Source organism: Barbus barbus, assembly GCF_936440315.1.
Source record: "Barbus barbus genome assembly, chromosome: 8".
NCBI lineage: Eukaryota > Metazoa > Chordata > Actinopteri > Cypriniformes > Cyprinidae > Barbus > Barbus barbus.
The window spans coordinates 32,961,536-32,975,675 of record NC_136736.1 but is presented as its reverse complement, the minus strand read 5'-3'; the positions used below and the strand labels follow the sequence as shown (position 1 = coordinate 32,975,675).

General features: G+C 35.9%; 1 protein-coding gene across 2 annotated transcripts in view; it reads right to left on the bottom strand.

The window, feature by feature from the left end:
* The window catches only part of LOC306873471 (glypican-5-like), a 169,954-nt gene that overhangs the window by 102,714 nt on the left and 53,100 nt on the right, over nucleotides 1–14,140 (bottom strand). Inside the window, exon 6 of one of the 2 annotated variants that reach the window (XM_079422792.1) lies at nucleotides 5,455–6,046. The exons of the other annotated variant lie outside the window; for it this stretch is intronic. Within the exon in view, the coding sequence (XP_079278918.1) occupies nucleotides 5,965–6,046 (82 nt within the window). The 3' untranslated portion in view covers nucleotides 5,455–5,964. Of the gene's footprint in view, nucleotides 1–5,454; nucleotides 6,047–14,140 lie in introns of those variants that run through there. 2 annotated transcript variants of the gene reach the window in all.

Genomic DNA, 14,140 nt, shown 5'->3' with positions numbered 1-14,140 from the left:
CTGATGCTCTTTCTTTGGTCCAAGCCACCAGGGAACAGAAGCAGGAGTTTTTCTTTGCTGTGTGTTATTCCGATGGCCACTGATTGACGTGGAACAATCAGCAGGGACACGGGATATTTTGGCAGTGATGTCTATCCGTCTTATCACAACATGCCTATGGATGAGAACGTCTCTTGAGACATTTTTTTTTTCTCAACAATGAAAGGCACATTAAATATTGAAGATAACAAAACTGAAATCCCGTAGAGTGTAACAGATTGAAGGAGTAAGATTGCAGAATTGGTACATTGCATTGTGGTTGTGGTAGAGTATTTTTCCTTGGCTTGAGGATTTAATTTGATTTGACCCTAATATCTTAATTTATTCAGATATTATCTGCAATAAATAAAATCTCAAAAAATGTAATATACACAAATTAACATTAAAATAAAATTAATTAAAAAGGAAAATTAAAATACATAAAATCTAAAAATACATAAAAAAAAATACAAATACATTATCAATATAAAAAATACTAAAAATAATGAACAAAAATTGCTGCAATAATTGTTTGGAAAAAATATATATTTAGTACAATCTTAATATTTAAATATCTGTACTATATGTAAATAAAATCTAATTAAATAATAAAGGATTTTAAATTAAATAAAAATGTTTTATGTTCTTTTAGCAATAAAATTGCTGCAGTAAAGTTTGCAAAAATATATAACACATGTTTGGTACAATATTAATATTTAAATATATTTAATGTCTCAACAAATGATGAATTAAAAATAAAGTAATATTAATATATGTAAATAAACTATATATATATATATATATATATATATATGTGTACGCATTTGTAGGGATGCTACGATCGATCAACCGCAGATCAGTATTGGCCGATAATCATATTCTCGACCAGATGTCAATATTATGGCTGTAGCCAGGCTTTGAAAATGAGTGAGCTCTGGGGTGGGGTTAAGAATTGTGCTAAAATAACCCCTTTTAGTGGGCTTGGTCTTACTGGTGTTTTTATTTAATTTTTTTCAACTAAGATCTGGCAACACTGCATTTTTCAGTCAGTTTGGTTGTAGAATGCGGTTGTCATTCCCATAAACGAGCTGTGTGTACAGAACAGGATTCAGCACAAAAATGAATTGGCAAACGAATTTAGCTGCAGTGTGTGTGTATGTAAGCAGTATTCAAGCATTGTATGCTGAACATAGACAATATGTGTGGCCTTCTTCAGAGAGGCTGTCAAGAGAAAAAGTGCACAAAAAGAAGTTCTCCTCTTATCTGCTCTGCTTTGCAGTGAGTCTTGAGATCAGGGAGAGATTACTGGAAGATGCAGAGATAGAAACAAGAAGAAAAGAGCATGACAAACGCACAGCAGATAACCATTCTATATAAAAATAAAAAATACTACGAGGACAAACAGATATTTAAAATACCTCAGGGAGAAGAACAATCACCAATGAGATTCCTTTAATAACGCATCTTTTTCTTCTCGACAGCAATAAAACTAAATAGAGTTTGAATGGAGAATTGTGTGCTTTGTTTCTAAATACAAAAAAGTCCTTAGCAACACCTTAGAAACCACCTAACAAATGCCAACAAGAGCATCAACAACAAGCGAGAGCATTCTAGCAACCACTCAGAACATCCAAACAACTGCCTAGCAACACCCTAGCAACACCCTAGCAAACCATTCAGAAGACCTAATCAGCCACCTCACACCATGGTGTTTTAAATCATGGCGGGTGAGGGCGTTTTCGTACGCGTTTAGCCAATCAGCATACACTTACGTCACGGATAGTTCCTGGAACTGTTTTAGACCCTACTCTGAAGTAGGAGCTAATTTAGTTCCTGCAAACAGAGTTCCTGGAACTAAAACCGTTCTTAGTTCCCGTGGTGCGAACACGCCAAAAAGTGGGTAGTTCCACAATTAGTTTGAGTACTATGAAAAGGTTCCCGCGGTGCGAAAGGCCCTATAGTGTTCTTTAATCTCCACTCTTAAAAGCCATAAAACTTCCACAATCTTCAGCCCACCAGTAGAGTCAATCCATGTACATGTTTTCCCTGTAATGTGTCAAGGTTCTGCATTATGCTGGCCAATAAATAAGGATTGTGGCCGTCAGTCTGCACGGCTTGGCAAACAGAAACATGTGTTTGCGCTCTTGTACCTCTCTGCGCACCGGCTCGTTTATCTTGGCTGTCAGGTAAAGGGCAACGGACAAAAAGGTGAAACTTTCTCTCTTTCTCCCAACTACTTATTAAATAAACTTGCTGTCTTCAAGACCCCACAAAACTTCTCTGAAAGTGACGTACAGCAAGCCTAACATGCATACAGACACACAAACTCTTCATGCACATTTAATCATTTCCTTTCAGATACAAGCTTGACAAATACGAGGAAACAAGCTGTTCTTGGCTATGTAGGACATTGTTGGTTTGTGTCAGATACATTGGAGAACGCTTGTCATTGGCAAGCATAGATAATGAGTCATTATTAAATTTTGAAAAGTGTCATACTTTGAACAATCAAATGCACAAGTAAATAAAAATGCATGATTTAAAGGAATGTTCTGGATTCAAAACAAAATCAGTCAACAGAATCTGAGACACACTGCTAATTAATGTAAGTTTGTGATGTTAAGAACCATTCAAAACACCCTGCTAGCACCTAGCAACACCCATCAACACATCACAAACACCTTAGCAACCATTTAGTCCTTTAAATCTATCTATAATTTTCTAATAAAAAAATATCTACATTGACCAGGGCTATTACCGCTAACCAAAACTATTAAAAGATTTTTGTTCATCGAAGGATGAAAAAGAAGAAAAAAAAAAAACACACACACTATTTTCTTATTATTTTCTAATTTAAGTAGTAAAGAATATTTTATATTATTGAAAAGAATATTATTTTATATTATTAAAAAAAAATTAAAACAGGAAACAGAAAGTAAAAACTGAACAAACTTAAACTGAAATAAAATAAATTAAACCTAAATATAATATTTAAATAATAAACACAATAGCACATAATATTATTATTTTTTTAAATATACTAAAATACAATGAAACTTGAAAACATACAAAGCTAATTCAAAATATTCAGTATATAAAAACTATAATAAAATATCACTGATTCTTTCAAAAGTGAATAAAGTACTATTTGTACTAAAGAAATAAATAATATTTAATGTTCTTGAAAATATAGGTAAGCCTGAAGCCTGTTTTACATACTGAAAGGTAAGATGTTTAAGGAATTTAACATTAATATTAATAAAATATTTATAAAAACAAAATCCTAAAATAACGCTGATGATTTCAAAAGTGTGTATTTTATTACTGACTGTAGTGCTTTTTACAAACTTAAGGATGATCTTTTTTCACTGATAATTAACAGCTTGTATTTCTCACGGCCCATTCGTTTAACCCCTCATACTGAAATATAACTCAACATTCAAAGTTATGAAATGCTGAGTGCAGATGTCTAAATATGAGTTTTCATCGTTTACCGTTCACTGAAACTGTATAACTCGAGGCGATACTCTTATAATTGAAGAACACATTTTAGTCTCATTCCGCAGTTAATGAAGGTTGCACAGGAAGAGCACATTGCCGCCAGAGCAATGATGCGTACATTATGATAGCCAAGGGCTGACGCTCCAAACGAGCGGTTTTATGAATTTATTCAATGCATTTTGCTTAAATAAAAAGTCCAAACAAGCAGGCCTCAAGAGGAGCTTTGGCTTTGGCGGATGCTGCGAGTTTAAAGGTGACGGCACTATGTTTAACACTTGATTTACGCCTGAGCTTTTAAATAGATAATTGCAGCGCTCGTGTGACGGGACACATAACACATGGTCTTACGGATGCTGCAGTTAATTACTAAGAGGTTATTCATCTTCACTGCCCTCAGACTGTTGCAGCCCAGGGTTGAATACATAATCGGCAGAACTGGCTCGATGAAAAATGACGCCGCAGTGTTATTCAACGTGATGTAATGGCTGCGAGGTCTTGAGACAAATGACACCAAGCGGTGCTTTTAATGCTGCTCCCACACAGATCAAATAAAATCCATCCAAAAGTGAGTACATTTCTTGAATCAGAATCAGGTTCAACTGGAGTCCATCTGCATGTTCATTGATTTTCTGAAAACCTGCACAGAAACACACAGCGACCAAACACCAAACTAACTAATAAAGTAAATCATATTTTGTGTTCTCTTTAAAACGATCTTAAAGGGATAGTTCACACCGAAAAATGTAAAATATTGCTGTTAATTTACTAATATGTAGGTGACTTGTTTTTCAGTAGTATAACAAAGACATTCATTCATTCATTCTTTTGTGGAAAGTGTGGTATTTTGTGATTCACTAAAATGCAAATCAGTGGCTACTGGCACTTGAGAGTCAAAAAAAAAATGTAGAGGCATGTAGAGGCTTTTTTTAATACTTGTGGCTCCTGTCAACATGTTGAGGTCTTATGAAGCAAAAAGATCGGTCTGTGCAAGAAACTGATGCATGATTATTGCACAGGTGTGCCTTAGGCTGACCACAATAAAAGGCCACTTTACAATGTGCAGATTTACTGTATTGGGAGGTCTGGGTGGTCCGAAAACCAGTCAGTATCTGGTGTGACCACCATTTGCCTCACGCAGTGCAACACATCTCCTTCGCATAAAGTTGATCAGGTTGTCCACTTGTTGTCCACAGTTATATGTTTTTGCAAATGAACTCTTCATATATATATATATATATATATATATATATATCAGCATGGCTGAAGGATCTGAACAAGTGTGACAAGAAAAAAAAAATGTCCAAAATGTCTTCTGAAGTTCCCAACATTCCTCTTGACTACAGGGTTGTATTTTACTTTTTTAGAAAACAACAATGTAATACTCATATATAACGTCACTGTAGTCATTCTGCTGTGGTTTTGGGTGTAGAAGAACAGCTGATAATGTTAGGTCTCCATATTTCCTCCTCCAAAACAGTGTCATGTTTCTTTATTTTGGAGGAAGGGCAGTGGAATAGTCCACCATCACTGTTCATTATAATCTGTGGGAATGTGGGTGTGATCCGCGGTGTTCGGTCTGATGGTGAACCCACAGTTGTAGGTCAGAGTCGATGGGTCACAAGGTCCTTGGTTATATATTGAGAGCAGACTTTCTATTACTTGAGTCTAAGGAGACGGTAGTGTAGAGCAGATACAGAAACAAACAAAATCCCACACATTCTCTCAAAAATCAAGAATCAAAACTGCTGCTTGTTGTATAAAAAATACTGTAATGAATGATGACAATGCATTAATGGTTCTTAAATCATTCTCCAGAACAACACGGGGCCTCCATCAATGTCCTTGACCACTGAATCTACAGCTCCACACCAAAACATTTTTTTAAGTTGTGGTTTGCAGCCTGAATCAAATATGAAAGACAATAAATAGACAACACACCTTTCTATTGGTTTTACTCATAAAAAAAACATACAACTCAACCAGTGTAGTCATATCCATGAATGATTGAGTCATATGACCCAATTATTTTAATCAATCGATCAAAATGACTCACAAATAACATTACAAAGCCTAAAATGACTCACTTTGCTGAATCACTCAGAATGGTTACCAAATTAACATTTGAATCAGATTTATTTTTTTCTCATATCAGAACTGAAATGAACCAAGAACTATTACTTCAATGTAAAGTAATAATAATAATAATAAATTTATTTAGTTAGTGGGTGCTTAAAAATACAAAAGGAATTGCTAAAGGCCAGAACGGAGTTATTTCCATCTCGACTCTAAACACACAAAAACTGTGCTTCAGCACTGGCGCTCGAAAAAGACCTGTCCAAAACACAACAAACACTCTTTTCGTCCACCTCAAGTAGAAAAAGCATGAAAAGAGCTTTCCCGGTTCTTTCATCAACACAGCTGCACCTCGGTCAGAGCATCAGTTAATCAGGTTTTCACATCCGTGTGTGGATCGATCGCAGCTCGGATCACCTGTGGCTTCATTTGGCCTTGCGTGACAGCGTTTGAGCTGCTCTAAATCAAACAAACAAACAAACAAAAAGACAGACAGAGAGAGAGAGAGAGATAGAGAGAGAGAGAGATCTAGATCAATGTTTTTGAAAGAAGACTGACCAAGGCTGCATTTATTTGATCAAAAATACAGTAAAACAGCAACAATGTGAAATATTATTACAATTATTACTGTTTTCTATGTGAATATATGTTAAAATGTATTTTTTTCCTGTGATCAAATCTGAATTTTCAGCATCATTACTCCAGTCTTCAGTGTCACATGATCCTTCAGAAATCATCCTAATATGCTCATTTGCTTCTCAAGAAACATTTATTATTATTATCAAAGTGCAAAACAGTTGTACTGCTTCATATTTTGACTAGCAGTGTGATGATACTGTGATAAGAGCTGTTGAACAAAAATGTATTCTGCTTTTGCTTCTATAGATAAAATTTGACACGTACTGAGTGCAAATTCCTGACCATTGGTGCCTGACATAAGCATGTACGTCAAGATACTTCAAAGAGCACCATGATTTTACTATGGTACATATCCAAAAACACCCTTCAGGACACTTCATGGTTTGCTAAACAAACTTACAGATGATGGGGAACATTCTATCAATGTTTTCTCAACGTTATGATTGAACGTTCTTCAAGTAACATTAAAGGTGCCATAGAATGCACTGATACAATATTTTAAATTGTTCTCTGATATCTACATAGAAGGTATATGGCTTAGGTAAGGACAAAAAATATCCAGAAACGGTTTTACATGTCAATTTAAAACCCTAGGATTTCTCCCTAGAATGAAAAGGTCTGTTATTACCTTATTTGGAAGGGTCATGAATCATGAATAATAATGTTGAGCTCTGCTCTGATTGGCTGTTTCACAGTGCGGCTCAATGTTGAGCTCTGCTCTCATTGGCTGTTTCACAGTGCGGCTCATTTCAGTAGCTCACACAGAAGGAAGGAAACACAGGGAAAATATATATTTCAATACTTTCTCGTGCAGATATATCGTTGGGTAAAGTTTATTTACATATATCGTTGGGTAAATAAAATGCGGGCATCAGGGAGCTGCTATTAATATGCTGGGAACTGCTTTAAAATGCACGATCGTTTTTTAGTTTCACTTTCACGATTTGCGATCGCATGTACTCTGTTTATACTATGGAGTGGCAGTACTTACCACACATTTTACAAGATCAGATGCTTGTCATTGCTGCTCAAGATCTGTAAATCATTCGCCATCATCCTCAGTCATCTCTCCTTACTCTGTTTATGTGATAAGTGAAATTGGATGTACTGTAATGTAACAGGCTACCGCCAGCAAGGAGCTAACCATGTCCCTTTAGTGGCTCCGTTATTGTATTAGAACGCGTTATTTGCTTTCCTTGCCTTTCTGAATACAGACACCAACCCATCCCTGCACTTCACATTAGTGTTGCTTTCGTCAACGAACATTGTGACTAAATATCGTCGTCAACGAACCTTTATCACGTGACGAAAACGAGACGAGACGCAACGTAAATGCTGCCATTTTCATTGATTAAAACTAGACTAAATGTCATCAGTTTTCGTTGACTAAAGCTAGACGAAAATAGTCATGGATAATTCTGACTAAAATAAGACTAAAATGCTCAGACTTTTAGTTGACTGAAACTTAACTAGACTAAAAAGAGTATGAACGTGACTAAAACTAATAAAAACTAAAATGACAGCTTCACACAAAGACTAGTCTAAAACTAAAATTAAAACAGAACTTCAGATCCCCTGCATAGCCTGGAACATAACATTTATTTCCATGATCTGCCATTTTCGCTGTTGTCCTCGCTTGTTTCTTCACAATACCTGCAGAACTTCTGATGGTTCGGCTGGCAGCTGGCCTAGAACATAGGCGGGTATATGCAAATGTTGCGGGCGTAACTATTAGTGTTCTCATTCGTCTATTTTTCAGTGGTCTTTTTTATTGACGAGATTTACATAAGGAGGAGGAAACCATGGTGTTTGAGGCTCACTGTATGTCATTTCCATGTACAGAACTCTTATTATTCAACTATGCCGAGGTAAACACAGTTATCTATTCTATGGCACCTTTAATATAATGTCCGTTCATCTGGTCTTTGATAAAGTTCCCAAATGTTATGCTATTTATACGTCATTCAGAGAACCACATCAGTTTCTCTTACATTTGTATAATGAAGAAAAACAACAGATCATGATTCCCATAACTGGGTTTGATGAATATATAAAATTTAGCACATGGTCATATCAAATACTTGACTGGTTTTCATAAAGAGCTTTTTTTTTCACAGTCATCACAGTATTGATTTGCATGTAAAGGCGCTCATTGTAATATAAATAATTTATCATGATCCAGAATGACTCACCCTAGGCCATTTCCACTGCATCTGATGCATTAGTGTTACTTTAGACTGGGTTTAAGCAGCGTGTTGGCTTTGTCCTCTCCATCCACTCTCACACTGAGGTGATGCAGTGTTTTACCGCAGTATCTCCTCACCTGATTTTACCATCTGCTTTTCTGCACGCTGGCAGATGGTATTTACGTCGAATTTCACAGAATAAAACGCTCGCACCCGAATATGCAATTAATATCTGTGTTCAGCAGACTGCACGGAGGTACTGCACATCTTTAATAGTCCAATAATTGATGGCCAGCTACTGTGTATTCTGCTTAGGCTTCATCAATATGGCCCTACAGCAACCGTTTAAGGACAAACCTGAGCAGCGGCTGAGATTTGCCCTCGGCCTCAGTGTCTCCATGTCAAACTAAGATTTAACGCCGACATTCCTGGTCTGGCACCGAGAAACATGAAGTCACGTCTGTTAAACGTCCAACCATCTTTACACACAGACGTGTGAGGACTGAGATCGGCGGAGTCGCAGATACGTGAAACAATGTGAATTACTTGACCTTAAACATTTCCCATTTGGATTCCCAGCTCAGAATCACCTCAGGCCGCTGTTTCTGAAGAAACTCTCAGCTGTGAATGAATGTTTGTGAATCGTTTCTGCTGATAAAGCCCCCAAAAAGTACCTGTGCTGCCTTGCGTATCTAGTCTCCTGTTTGGTCCGATAATAATGCCTGTTTAATGCATCATTTGGAGTTGGGAACATGTTGAATGCACATAGGGAGGGAGAGAGGGAGGAATGGCAGAATGAAATCCTGAAATGAACACAGCTCTCCCATCTGGCCAAGACTCAGCACTACAACTAAACATTAACTAGAGAAGCACAACCAATTTATCAAATAACCAAATTATACTTATGGGCTCAATAATAAAAATAATAATAATACTTATTATTATTGTTGTTTTTTTGTAATACTTTCTTTAAAGAAAAGTAATAAAGTACCTTATATTTTAAGATTACTTTACAAATCATAATCTAGGTTATAAATAAGAAAAAAAAAGTTTAAAAGTTTGGGGCAGGTAGATTTTTTTTTTACAAGTAATTAATAATTGTATTCATCAAGGATGCCTTAAATTGATACATTGTGGTAGTAAAGATATTTATAGTGTTACAAAACATTTCTATTTCAAATAAATTATGTTCTGTTGAACTTTATATTCATCAAAGAATCCTAAAAAAAAAGAAAAAAGTCACATTTCCACAAAAATATTAATCAGCACAACTGTTTTCATTATTGACAATAATCAGAAATGTTTCTTGAGCAGCAAATCAGTATATTAGAATGAATTCTGAAGGATCATGTGACACTGAAGACTGGAGTAATGATGCTGAAAATACAGCTTTGATCACTGAAATAAATTACATTTTACTACATATTCACAAAGAAAACAATGATTTTAAATTTTAATAATATTTCAGAATTTTACTAATTTGGTAACACTTATTAACTATTAACTACAACTTTTTCCTCAATAAACTCCTAATTTGCTGCTTATTAATAGTTAGTTAGTAAGGTAGTTGTTAAGTTTAGGTATTGGGTAGGATTAGGGACGTAGAATAAAGTCATGTAGAATAAGGCATTTTGATCAAATAAACACCGCTTTGGTGAGCAGAAGAGACTTATTTCAAAAACATTAAAAAAAAATATTTCCGACTCCAAATTTTTTGGACAAACACAATTTTGATATTTTTACTGCTCAAGACCCATCTTTGGTTTTCTAAAGACAGTAAGCTTTAGTTTATGTCATCATCATATTTTGCTACTTTCTATTTCCAGTTAAAGGCACAAAGCACCTGGAGGCGGCACATTCTCTTTCTACACAGTTGAACAAAACTCTGCATACACCCTTGATATGAATCATAAATATTCTTGGATCACTTTCCTGGAAAACAAAAACTGTGAATTATAAATGTTCACATCTCCTAAAAATACCAATGATGTTGGTAATTATAAACATTAATGCCCACTTGACAGATTACATGACACGTTAGCGCCACCTAGTGTCCAAAAGCTACTAATAGAAAAGCAGTCTGTTTTCAAATGTTAGTTTGCCATGCGGTCATCTAACTTGCTACAAATAAAAGGCATTAGCCTGCATGAGAAAATATGGGACTATGGCATCCCTCGTCAGTGTAAATGGGTCGATGAGGCCTGGGAAAGGTAATCGGGGGTAACGGCACTCCCCATCGTCTCACCGCAGCGCAGCGCTCCGCCCTGAGGAAACGGGAGCTCAGGGAGCCGAGGGAGAGCCGGGCACTGGAGTGCGGTGTCTGTGGGAGAGTGAGTCATTAATCCTGGAAGTGGATGTGGTCGCCCACATGCTAGCGGTAATAATTTATGCTAAACAGAGTGAAGAGGAGAAATGGGACGGCGTGGCAGAGGTCACACTCATTAACAATGCCTTTTGTGTTACAAAATAAAGCCTTCAAAATAAGAAGTAAAAGGTTATGTGTGCTCATTTATTTTATGGGGGTGATTTGAGATGCCTTAAAGGGACAGATGACACTAAACGGAAATATTGCCATCATTTACTCACCTTCTAATCCTTACACTAACTGCAGTTTAGACTTGAGTCACAGTGGGAGGCAAGATTATAAACCAAAAAAATAAATAAATAAATCTTTAAAAAAACCTTAAACTATTCCTTGATGTCTGAAATCTGAAACCTCAAGGCAATTCAATAACTAAAAAATACTACTGTAAATAAATGTACATAAATGTTAGTAATAAATAAATAAATACTATTAATGGACTATATATATATATATATATATATTTAATATTTCTTTACTTTTCTTTTGGATAAAGTATAACAAAAAAATACAAATAAAAACATAATAAGTATAATTATTATTATTATTATTATTATTATTATAAGTATTAGGCTGATATTCATAGTGAAGAAGAAGAAATAATCACAATAATAATAATAATAATAATAATAATAATAATGAAGTATCAGATTCATTTATTTTGGAGAAGATATTTTAAAAAATAATAATTTTATTTAATAATTATATTGTTAATTATTATATAATAATAATAATTAATAAATCATTTATTATTATTATTGAACTGTAAGGCTGATATTACTTTTATTTGGAGAAGGTATTATAAAAAAATAATAAGATGTTTAATATTTCATGATAAAAAATATTAAACATTTATTAATGATTAAATCAGATTCAGAAGACTTATACAAGCGCGCATGTGGACAGACAGACAGACAGACAGACAGACAGACAGACAGACAGACAGACAGACAGACAGACAGACAGACAGACAGACAGACAGACAGACAGACAGACAGACAGACAGACAGACAGACAGACAGACAGACAGACAGACAGACAGATAGATAGATAGATAGATAGATAGATAGATAGATAGATAGATAGATAGATAGATAGATAGATAGATAGATAGATAGATAGATAGATAGATAGATAGATAGATAGATAGAACAACAAAAATCTTATGGCTCTAACATCAAAAATGTAACAAGGTGTCTGTTTACAACAAGAATAAATGCACTGAATTCCTGATATATCCTGTAGACGTAAAGCACTGGCAGCTGTATGTGTTAAGAATGCATTTCAGCCGTTTCACCAAAGTCACTAGGAGTATAAAACGGATCAAAACACAATAAATAAAACCAAACACTGTGAAAACAAAAGCAGACCGCGATGAGAGGTGAAAATGGCCATACGGGTTGATGAAAGAACTGCTCACACACACACACACACACACATACAGTATATACATATATGTATATGTCAGTATGATTTCATTGCTGCTCTTCACAATAACCCAGAATCTGCTCTCCGTTCCCGTTCTGAGCCTAAGACGCTCCCAGGAGCTCGGAATTCTTCCTCAAGAACCTTGATATTCCTCAACCGTGTGGATGTGTATATCACCACAGGAAATTCAATTTCAGCTTCTGGGCCGAAACATCACCGAGGGCCGCGGGGCGAACTGAGCCGAGGAAAAGTGATCGACGTGCTGACTGGTGGCGGACGTTTCCGGAAGAATGGATTCTGCTTTCTTTTCATCCAGTTTGTCAGGCTGGAGTTCAGCGCAGCCCTGTCATCTTCACGGTGTGCAAAACTGGTTAAAATAGTAAATGTGTCCTTCGCAATAGTAGCGTAATGATGCAGAACTTTAGTTTTTTAACCAAACTGGTTCAATGAGATGTTTATTTATTAAAAGTGCAAAGACAGACGACGTGCCAGCGCTCCGACAGAAGATCCAAATGTGTCTCAAACGCACATCGATCTCAAGCTCAGACAGCTTATTAAGCAACAAAAATGGCCTAATTTCGAAATAACTATAAATATACATTTAGGGAAAGCCAAACGATTGCGGAAAATGTGCCGGAAGGGGGATTGCAGCACCGAGTGCAACCATCATGAATAAAACATGATCATCTTGTTGATTTTGTGTGTGTGAGAGTGTTTGTGGATCGTCTGGGCAGGAATTATAATTTCGCTCATCAAACACAAACATCTCCAGCTGCAAACAAGCCACAAACAAACAGACTGAGACTTCAGCATTAAGCACTGCTAAACATGGAACAATTCAACAGAACTCAACATCAAGAATAGAAATCGTAAGGGATTTAATGTTTCCAATTCCAAATTTCACTCAATAACTCCCTTTAATAACTCCATTAAGATTTCAATTTAGCACTTAGCAATTGTAGTATCAATTCTTTTAGAATTAGTTCTAATATAGCTAATTAAATGAATGAATGACTGATGTCCTGACATAGAAAGTAAAACAATAAGAGGATTGGCATTGTCAGTTATGAAAAATAAAATAATAAAATAAAATAACATAAAATTAAATTAATGCTGATGTCCTGATACAGAAGTAACATTTTTAGGACTGGCAATGTCCGTAAAAAGTAAATCAATCAATCAAACCTGATGGTCCTAATATAATAAGAAAAAAATTATTAAACAAGGGCCTTCAGATCCATCAAATTCTCCATCAGAGCCGCCTGTAGTCTGCAAGCGCCCAAAGCAAATGTTTGTACACTTGACCACTACAGGAATGAGTTACTGTGACTCTCTCTCCTGTAATGCACACGTCTCAGATGGACAAAGCCTACCAGGACGTCCTGCTGTCAAGGTCCATGTCAGCCGGAGGAAAGGGCTGCCAGATTCTTTCAACTGTCAGAAGCTCAACACAAGTCCGGATCACGAGTTTACATTTTTCGCTTTTATATGCATCATAAATAACTCTGTAAGATCCATAGAAGGCTTTAGCTGGTGACTAGAGGCTACTCAAGGTAATATGGCTGCAAAACACATTTCCAAGCATTGAGAAAAACACTCAAAATGCGCTAGAAAAGCTGTAGACGCCACACTAAAAGAGCACTAAAAACACTCTGTAATAGCAACCACTCAGAGCAGTCCAGCATCAAATAGCAGCTAGCTTTGTTTTCTTCGGAAAATGTACAAAAATTAGTTGAATACTGAGTTTTCAAAGCAAAGCTACAGCCTAGAGTTCAAATGAGCAGCAGCTGCAAGGTCAGAGCCGGTGCCAGGTCACCTCCGTCGGGGGGGCATTTAAATTTCTAGGGGGGGGGCACAAATCATGCTGTCACGATGTTTGGCACTATCTTATGTGCGCTAATTTATCAGTACTTTCGCTTTCAAAATCGATCGC